Below are 9,341 nucleotides of genomic sequence, written 5' to 3'. Positions count from 1 at the left end.
CGCGGGTGCGCGCACGCAGGCTAAGGCGCGGCCCCGCGGCAGTGCGTGCGCGCTCCGTTGGCCTCTCTCCCCGCCGCCGCCGCCTCCTCCTCCTCCTCCTCCTCGCTCCTTCCTCGTCGCCGCTGCGCTCGTCCCGGCCTCAGCTTCAGGCCCAGCTCCGGCTTCGGTTCCCCCCGCGCCCGTTGTGCAGCGCTCCGAGCGGCCCCGCCCGCGCCCACCCCGCCATGGCCGACGAGAAGCCCAAGGTGAGCGGGGCCCGGCCCCGGCTGCGCGCCATTTTCCTGCCCCCGCGCGCCAGGGCCCCTGCGCCTTCCCGCCTCGCAGGGCGCGCGAGGGGCCGCGCTGGATCCCGCTCCCACGAAACTCACCGCCGCCTCTTGCATAATTTGGGGACCATCCAGGCCAGCACATCCCTCCAGGCGAGGGCAGGGCGAAAGCGGGGTTTTGTCGGCTTGTGGGACAGCATCGTGTTCTCGCTTGACTGCCCCCCTCCACCGAAAACGCTACCTTGTTTCATTGCTTTAAAAAAAGAGAAATCATCCCTTTTTTAAATTTTGTTTTCTTCTCTTGTTGGGTCTTTTTCCCCTCTTGATGAGAACTCATCGCTTCTTTTAAAATTGTGCCTCTTTTGCCCCCCCCCCCTTTTGCTGTTTTCCCCCTCGGCAGGAATTCATCACTTCTTTTAAAATCATGCCTCTTTTCTCTCTCTTGTTTTTTTTCCCCCTGCCCCTAAACAGGAAGGCGTGAAGACCGAAAACAACGACCACATTAATCTGAAGGTGGCAGGGCAAGATGGGTCTGTGGTGCAGTTTAAGATTAAGAGGCATACACCACTTAGTAAACTAATGAAAGCCTATTGTGAACGACAGGTATGGTTCTTGCATGAACGCTAGAAGAAGCAATGTCTGTTGGAAGGGTCATCTGCATAAGATGGATGAGGACAGTAAAGTCTTACCACAGTGTAAATATGTTTTTATCAAAATCTCGTGTATTTTTTAACACCTCTCATCACGTTGTGAGTGATGTCTTGTTTCCAAGGGTCTGTTACAAAGTAGGTGGCAGGGAAGGGTAGGGCAGAAAGTGAGTGACATAAAGGTTAATTGTTATCTTTGCAGCTCTGGTTAGTCTGAGGGCTGTTGATGCTTCTACCCCAAAATCAGTTTGGAGAGGGTGGGGCAGGGACTTTCAAGAGAAAATACGATAGGTAGTTGTACAGCAATAAGGATTTTTGTTTGTTTGTTCTGGGTCTAAATTTAAAAGACATCTGACTCTTAGCTTGGTTTTGCTGGCTTGAGCGAGATAAAGAAGCAACCAGCTGATCATGGATTTCTTTGGATTTTTTGAAGCTGTGTGATGATGGGCTTGGGAAGCAACACGCACATTTTGTGATAAGGTTTGGTTTATTTCTAGGGGATTAGTTGTCCTGATCACCCCCTTCCAGTTCGCAAAAAGAAAGCGGCAAGCATTTTGGTAGCATGCAAGCAACTGTACCTAACCTGCCTCAAGATATTAAAAGAAGGGAGTTTGAACATAATGGTTGCAGGAGGAGTGTTGCAATAACACTTTTTTGCAGCAGCAGTTGAAGAAAAACTTTTTTTGTGACATTGCCCAGAACTTTCTCATGGATGTCTATTTTTTTTTTTTTTAAAAGCCCTTCTTCAACAGGAATTTTTAAGTGTATTAAATGAATCTAAGGGCTTGTTTCTTACCAGGTTAAACTGGTATAATCCTTCCCATCCCTGCATGAGCAGTTATACTAACGTTGTTAGGCACTTCAGAAAAAGGGTAGGCCAGACCAGTACAAGGGATCTTCATTTGGATATAATAGCAGTCATGTTTTGGGTTATGCTGGTTCCAGTTTAGTAGAAATTGCACATGGACTACAAATTGGGATTCTTATTGAAAAACCATGTCTAGTCCAGACCTAATCTAAGAGTTCAATCACTCTGAGAAGTGTGATGGGAATAGACAAGAGAATGTTTGTGAAGGACTGGATTCCTTTTCTGCAGCTCACTCTCAGACTCTCGTTAGCTTAGGTAAGTCATTTGACCCTCGGGTGTCCCAAGTGTAAACACAAACACCATCTTCATGGGATTTTGTGAAGATTAATGAACTGTTTGAAAAATGTTGTGAGATTCTTGGATGAAAGGTGATGCGATATAAATGGAAAGTATCATGGACACTCAGGTTAGTCAACATAACATGGTTGGTGTGTTTGTGTTTGTTTAAATACTTTAAAAATAAAACTGGTGCGAAAGTGCTTAACCCATGAAAATCCATGAGTAGTAAGGTTTAGACACCTTTTGCAATTAGCAGAAATCAAGTTTTAAATAAGCCAGCATTCAAAGTGTTGCTAAACTAAGAAGCAATAGCCCACGCGACAAAGGCCATATTTTTGAACTGGGCTGTTAACTGATTAGGCACCAAATATTAATTATATTGTGGAAGTATACCTTAATATACTTAAAACCCACAGCTTCCTTTTGACTCATTGGGTACTGTGAGTGTTCAGCACCTCTAAAAATCAGACTCTTCTGAAGTGTACAAGGTAGACCCTGGTTAAACTCTAGCTTAAAAAAGCAAAGCTTAACAAAAACCAGGCTTTTGAGAGAAATGTAAACTAGGTGGTGTAGAGTGGAAGCTGTGCATGATATATGCTAAATATGAAATGTAAATAAAGAGTTTAGTTTAAAGTTCTGACTCAATGTGGGTGAAGATTTTGCATTACTGAAACTTGTTTTTAGTATACTGAATGATATGCATTAAGAGCCATGTCTTCCTGAGGTTGGAAAAGCACTTCAGTGAATGCCAGTCAGGATCCGTGTTGAGATGCATGCACAATTGCTAGGAATCTGCAAAATAACACTTTTTTCTTTTAAATTTTTTTAAGACTATATAATGTAAGATGCATGCTGTTAGAGAGATGGTATATATTCTTTTTGATGAAATCTCCAGTTTTTTTCCATCTGTCTAATTCTTCCTTTCAAATACCCCTCTTCAGTAACCTGGCAACAGGAAGTCTCTTTCTAAAGAGATTGGCAGTTTAGAGTAGCATCCCCAGAGCTGAACAAATTGTGTCTACAACATTCAGCCTTTTAAACGCTCGTGCCTGAAACATTCTGCTGTGCAGAAGTGGGTTGTGTTGCCTCTGTGAGGCTTAGTCACCTACATACTTGCGTTATATTAAGACAGTGTCATGGGTGAACGTGCCAGAACTTATTTTGTTCCTTGGTGTGAGATTTGGCCTTACGGGTGAGATTTTGTTTTGCTATAAACCATAGGTTTTTATTCACTTAAATACTCTTGCTAAAACTTCATTCCTGACATCTGGACCTATTCGTGACACTACAATTTTGTTTCTCATTTATGTGGCAAAGTAAGGGTTTTGCTGTTCACCGTGGTCTGCTACACACAATGTAATTGAAAAATAAAAAAATACTTGTTGTACATTCACAAGCTAGGCAGGGGATAGAGCTTGGAATTGAGACGGGAGTTCTGGTCTTAGTTCTGCCACTAACTATCCTTGGGCAAATTGCTTAGGATGTGGACACACAGCACATTTATTGCAGAGCAAACAGCAGAAACAGGATGCACAGCTTTGTATCGGTGTAAATTGCTTCATTTTGGGATGTAGTTACCTTGGAAAATGAGGAGTAAATATACAGTGGTACCTGTTGTGTTTCTGCTCCCATGGTTGGCATGAACCTCCCTAGTTCTTTGCTCAATGAAAATGGGCACCTCTGCCACCTAGTGGTTAAGGTTTATCATAGAATTTGCAAGAACTCCCGGGCAGGAGCTTGGAAGAGCTAGACTTACTTGCTCCTTACAATAGACTAAGGTTGTGGTAGACACAATGAGTATGCTGTATGTCCTCATCCTTAATCTTCCCTTCTCTTTAGAAAGCCAGTAGAAGAGCTGAGAGGTCAGAGCTAAAGTGCCTTTGAAGTAATGTTTACAAACTTCAAGCTTATGTTAATGCCCAGAACTATTACTAATTAGCTGGGCATTTTTTAACTGCTGTTCTTTCTCAGTTGGTCTGGTAACTTTTTTTGGAAATGGGAGAATCGACAAAATGTGACAGGAATTTGAATTCTGTTTTTTTTTACTCTGATTTGTAATATATTTTATTTGGAAGGTTTCCTCTGAAGCAAGATGGTTCCATCGACTCCTTTGAAACCTAACTGTAAATTAGTGAGTTGTTACCTGTGTGTTCAAGAAGTTACCTTTAGGATTAATTGGTTACTTCTTGAATTGCTTTGGACTAATAGGCCAATATCAACTTTTGGGGAAAACTAGGAAGCCGTGTTTCCTTTTTGTGGGTAGGGTTGTTGCTGTTCTGATGATGACACCTGATACAAAGTGCTAGTTCTAACTTTTTTTTAAACTGTATTATTGAATATTAAATATTCTCGTGAAGAAATTCATGTTGACTTCTGCCCTTCAGATGGGCTTTGTGGGGCCATTTGTCAGTAGGGGCACTGTTTTATGTTCTAACAACTAAATTGCAACTTGTAACACACAACCTACTACTGTAAATCACAGCAATTGGTCTGGGAGCTCTGAAACTGGTGCATGAGAAAAGTAAGAAAACTCTGGTATGAACTGTGGATGATGGGTTTTCTATTCTGAGTCAAGGTGCAGTTCCAGTTACATATTGGAACACATTCTGAGGAGTGTTTTAACAAGTCATTTATTTTACTTTGTGTTCGTTCTTATCCAGGGTTTGTCAATGAGGCAAATCAGATTCCGGTTTGATGGGCAGCCAATTAATGAAACAGACACACCGGCACAGGTAAAAATTGTATTTAAAGCTTAGCTCAGGAACTGATATATCTGTTTAACAGAAGCATTTGTCTAGCTAAATACTTCAGTGATAGAGCTTGATCACTTGTCATAACCTAAGATTCACTCAGAAATTAGTTCAGGTTTGTTGGGAATAGTACTTAATGCTACATCTAGACTACTGAACTTTTACCACCTCAGAGCAAAGTAAGGTAACGGTGTACAACTACAGCTGAGATTTGAGCCTTGTGAGGGAGGTCTGTGCATTATAGACTGTCATGGCTTCATGATCCTGACAGAGAAGTGTTGGAGTTGTCCAGTAATAGGATGCACATTCATTTGCCTTTTACATTTTATAGCTAAACATGTTGATCTGCCAGTTGGTGCTAGCACAGGTTCTACTTGTAATGCTAGACAAGGAAATCTGAAGATTTTCCAGCATCTCTAGTTTTATCTCTAGTGTCTCTGATATAAAAATCACTGGATGTTTTCCAGGTTGAATTGACTGAAGGTTTAACATGGTGGTGCATGGAAACTGGTTAAAACATCAGGATGCGGGTTAATTGCGGCAGTAATTAGTGGTGATTGTCAAGGATGTCTTTCTATAGTGGGCTGTGTAGTTGGCATGAGTGACTGACCAGTGTGCAGTTCCAGTGCAAAGTTTATGCTTTCAAAACGTCATCCCATGATAAATGAGGGGCACGAACAATTTTGTCAGTGTTGTCAAAGGGGCAGTCTTCAGATGCCTGGTCTGAAGAATTATACCTCCTTTAGCTGTTGCATTTGGACCTTTGGTTGAACCCGACTGTTGGGAATTAAGGTTACACGCAACTCACAGCACACATGGAGAAAGCCATGTTGAGGCTAAATCATCAGTTGGGTGTCTGTCTACAGCAGGGGTCAGCAATGATTTTTGGGCAGAGTGCCAAAAACACCCACAACCTCAACTTGTAAGATGCTGGTGTGCCAGGGGTGAGGCCGTGAGGGGGCCCAATTGTTGTGGCAGCAAAGCCCCAGCCCCTTCCTCACCATCTGCCTTGAGGTGCTCATGCCAAGCAAAATGCCTTTGTGTGCCACACTGGCACCTGTTCCAGGGGTTGCCTACCCCTGATCTATAATACAAGTTGTATGATGGAAAAAATTGCTTCAGTAATATTGTCTGTAGCTCAGAATTGTGATGCTCCTTGATTTATGGCTAATTATGCAACATGCTTAAAAACTGCCAGTCTTTCAATCTTTTTTTGTACTCAGTAGCTGGTGGTTGATTTTTGTTGCTCTAGGGGTATAGAAATCTTAATCCTAGCCTGCTTCCCTTAGTCCTTTTGCTGAAGCCACTTAGATCCTGTTCATTTGAACAATCATAATATGGGAGGTAGCAGTTTTTTTTAAGGGGAGCCAAGAAAATGAAGGGGGAGGAATAGGGTGGTCTATTTTAAAGCAGGCAGCAAGAGTTCAGAACATAAAGATCAGCACTCCTGACTTATTACTAGAATAGTAATTATCTACCATGCTTCATTATTTACACTTCATGTTCTGGTGAAGCGGGCTAAAACACCCAAAGCTTGGGTTCTGCTCTGGTAGGTGGATCTAAAATGAAGGATGTCTTCAGCATCTAATAAACTTAACTGAGTTGAAAGCAATTTTTCTTATTTTCTGTTACAGTTGGAAATGGAGGATGAAGATACAATTGATGTGTTCCAGCAGCAGACAGGAGGAGTTTACTAAAAAGAGAACCTGCTTCTTTCCTCTCCAGAACTGTGCTCCCACAGATGACACATTCACAGTTAGAAAACGAGACTTGGTTCAGCCATATCCTGACTACTGCAGTATAGTTTCTCTCTTTTTTTTCTCTTTGATTTTTTTTCCCCCTATTTCTTCTATTGTACATAAAGTAACTGGTGTATGTGCACAGACATAATGCATATTTTTTTTAACTAAATGCCCAATAGTATGTTTTGATCAACATGGAATGGAGATGGGGTGGGAAAAACAAACTGGGTCTGTGAAAATGCCCCTTTTCTCCATTAGTGGCATGCTCCTTCAACTTTTATCTTTATATTCCAGTAAGTTATTTTGCTCTCACTGTTTAAAAACAAAACCTTGCATACCTTGTTTGATTGGATAATTTCAATGTTTTTCTTTTATCATTGTAAAACCAAGGACGATTTTATAACTTTTTTGTACGTAGCTGTTACACGTAGAGCAATCTGTCTAAGTAGGGGTAAATTACTCTTAAAAGGAAAAAAAAATGATCCTAGATAGTTTTCCCTTCAAGTAAAGCGTCTTGTTGTTTAAATAAACTTCTTGTTTAAAATAATCAGTTTTTTCTTTTATGCTTCTATACAGTGGTAATACTTGGCACTTGCGGCTTTTTATTTCCACAGCACTGTACAAATTTTAGTCTTCAAACCATCTGTGGTAAGTATGATCCTCACTTTATGGGTGAGGAAACAAAGATGAAGGGCTTATTCAAGGTAATGTAAGAGTCAGTAGCTCATCTGGAAGTAGAAGCCAGGAAACCCTTGCTCTGGGCTTTGTGTGCATTATACTACACCGTTTGGCTGTTGTGAAGGGAAAATAATTATTGGTGTCCAGTTAATTGGAGAAAGAGGGAGATGAACTATTGTACCAAAAGAAACAATTTCCAGAAGCTAGGTGAACTGCAACAGACTAAAGCATTACAGTATCTCATGGGCTGACTTCAGTTTTTTTGCATAGGAACTTGGGACGCATTTATAGAAATATTGGCATTTCGGTTGTAATAGTTTTTTGTTTTTTTGTTTGTTTTTTTTTTTATATTATTTGATTTGCTGACTTTTTTTCTTTTGGGGGGTGGGGGTTGAGAGAGAGAAAACAAATCATTGAGCATTCAGCTTGTAAGTAGAGCACTCACAAAACATGGAAAGTAGAATAAGCAAGTTGAGTGCTTTGGACATATTTACTTTTATACTATTTGGATTCCAGACTCCTGTTCCCCTGTGGTTATTGTTTCTGGATGAAAAGGGAAGAACTTATAGCTCATTGAATCATTGGAGACAACCAGAAATAGAGGCTCCTTGCAGCTATACACAGTTTTGCCTCTTGTGATTTGTCTTGTCAAGACAACATAAAATCTGAGGGTAGTGGTAGAGCGGAGTTGAAACCCAAGACTTTTGAGACAGCGTATTGAACTACTTTCACAAACTACTTCCTTGCTTCACTGTACCTAGAAAATGCTTTCTTTGTCACTGTTCTTGTTCTTCAGGAAGATCCAATGGCTCTATGCTACTCAAGTAATTTATATCGGATTCCTAATGCATAAAAGATAAAATAGATAAAGCCAAATCCTTGGTGACAGCTTTTACAACTTCACTGATGACCCTGAGAGTTGATCATTGCGTGTGTGTTTGTTTGTTTTTTTTTTCCCCTGTGCCTGATGTTGGAACAAGATGATTTTACTACCTGGTTTTGTATGTGACAATGGTGTGCGTGTGTTCCTTTGGTTTGGACAAAAGATGAAGGGATGATGTTTTTCCCATCCTGTGATAGCATTATTGCTCACTTCTAGAGAACTATAAGTATTAGGAAAGGATAAACTACTACTGGATGTGCCTTTGTGTGGTAATGCTTTAATTGGGTATGTGTAGAGGATTAATGTCCTGCTTTCTGGTTAATTTTAAGGAATCAATAATCATAGTAAGGAAATATTTTTCTTCCCCAGTTTACACCTATTTTGGACTGCAGCTCCAACCTATATAATCCTGCACATTTGGTATACCTTCCTGCTGTAGATAAATATTTGTATCAAGAGGTACACGGAAGCCTGGAGAAATAGTTCTTTATGAGGTAGAGTAGTTCATTACCTTTCATAATGTTTCAGTTTTAATTTCCTACCTCAATTCCCATGCGAGTTTCCTGAAAATGTCCTTATTGGCTTTAAAAGCTCTATTCTTATCTGGCCAGAGTGATTTCCACCCGCCCCCCTTGCTTTTCCCTAGACTTCTGAAAACCTGGACCCAATGATCTGTAAGGTCCCTTCCAGCCCCTAACAACTATGAAAAGTTCCATCTCATTCTTTAAACTTTGCTGGGATTATTGCGAGGACTTTGTTCTTTGCTGAAATCTCTCTGTTAATCCAAAAAACATATCTGGCCGTGTGTTGGCCTCTGAAAACGGTGGGTGAGGTCTCCTTAATCATACCTTCCTGAGCTCTAACCAAATTCAGGCCAAAAACTTCCAGTTGCATCTTGTTTCCTGTTTCTTCTTCCCTGAGGGGAGAGCAATGAAAGACTGGCAGGGAGCACACAAATGCTTTCAAAGCTGCTGTCTTAACCTTGTAACAAAGTACAATAACGCTTTGTCACAGCCTGCATGTGGAATTCCTGTCAACAGAAAGGGAGTTGCACATTTTGTTAAGGAAACCAGGCCTTCTAAGGGGGCTTAGGCCAGTTTATGAAAGCTCCTCTGTGCAAAAATAGGGGGAACCTGTCCATAATCCCCTCTTAAGAATGAATTGGCTGCAATGGTTTTATGAATGTCTGTCTTCTGTGATCTTGCATTTTAAAAGTCTTTTGCAACAT

At 41.1% G+C, this 9,341-nt stretch overlaps 1 protein-coding gene across 1 annotated transcript; it reads left to right on the top strand.

The window, feature by feature from the left end:
* Positions 1-70: 70 nt before the first annotated feature.
* Positions 71-7,099, top strand: SUMO2 (small ubiquitin-like modifier 2). Its single transcript, XM_019542542.1, has 4 exons — positions 71-245; positions 738-869; positions 4,721-4,792; positions 6,445-7,099. Exons 1-4 carry the CDS (start codon positions 225-227, stop codon positions 6,505-6,507), a joined length of 288 nt encoding a protein of 95 aa, XP_019398087.1. The 5' UTR covers positions 71-224; the 3' UTR covers positions 6,508-7,099.
* Positions 7,100-9,341: the final 2,242 nt, after the last annotated feature.

This window comes from Crocodylus porosus, unplaced genomic scaffold, assembly GCF_001723895.1.
Source record: "Crocodylus porosus isolate Cpor-Errol unplaced genomic scaffold, CroPor_comp1, whole genome shotgun sequence".
NCBI classification, from domain to species: domain Eukaryota; kingdom Metazoa; phylum Chordata; order Crocodylia; family Crocodylidae; genus Crocodylus; species Crocodylus porosus.
The sequence above is the reverse complement of the archived record's forward strand: the minus strand, read 5'-3'. Positions and strand labels throughout refer to the sequence as shown.